General features: G+C 52.5%; 1 protein-coding gene across 1 annotated transcript in view; it reads left to right on the top strand.

The window, feature by feature from the left end:
* LOC114049136 (signal transducer and activator of transcription 5A-like) overlaps positions 1–408 on the top strand; it is a 14,687-nt gene that overhangs the window by 7,522 nt on the left and 6,757 nt on the right. The window contains exon 8 of the mRNA XM_027870313.1: positions 153–163. Coding sequence (XP_027726114.1) covers positions 153–163 — 11 coding nt within the window. The remainder of the gene's footprint in view (positions 1–152; positions 164–408) is intronic.

Here is a 408-nt window from a genome sequence, read left to right as displayed (position 1 = left end):
CAGGGTGAGGGAAATGGGGGTCAGACACACCTGGGGGCCAGGTGACCCTGTCCCACCCCACTGCTCTTCACCTCACAGACAGCTTTCCTAACTGGCCTCAGCCAACCCCAGCCTTGTGACCTGCCCCAGAACAAGCTTCCCTCTGGGGCTAGGACTATGGGTGGTAAGCAGGGAGGAAAGTGGACATATAACAGCCACCTAATGGACCTGTGCCTGGGATTTGGAAGAAAAAGGACAGAGGGAATATGATCTTAAAAGAACTTGAACAAAGGAAGTCTGAAGGAAATATGCTAACCTGCACTCTCCCTAGACTCTAGACCTCACTCTGCTCCTTTCCCTCAGTCTCCTGCCCTGTGGGATTATATTAGGGGTGTGTGTGTGTGTGTGTGTGTGTGTGTGTGTGTGTGT

This window comes from Vombatus ursinus, unplaced genomic scaffold (genome assembly GCF_900497805.2).
Source record: "Vombatus ursinus unplaced genomic scaffold, bare-nosed wombat genome assembly UNPS02014797.1, whole genome shotgun sequence".
Taxonomy (NCBI): Eukaryota; Metazoa; Chordata; class Mammalia; order Diprotodontia; family Vombatidae; genus Vombatus; species Vombatus ursinus.
The sequence above is the reverse complement of the archived record's forward strand: the minus strand, read 5'-3'. Positions and strand labels throughout refer to the sequence as shown.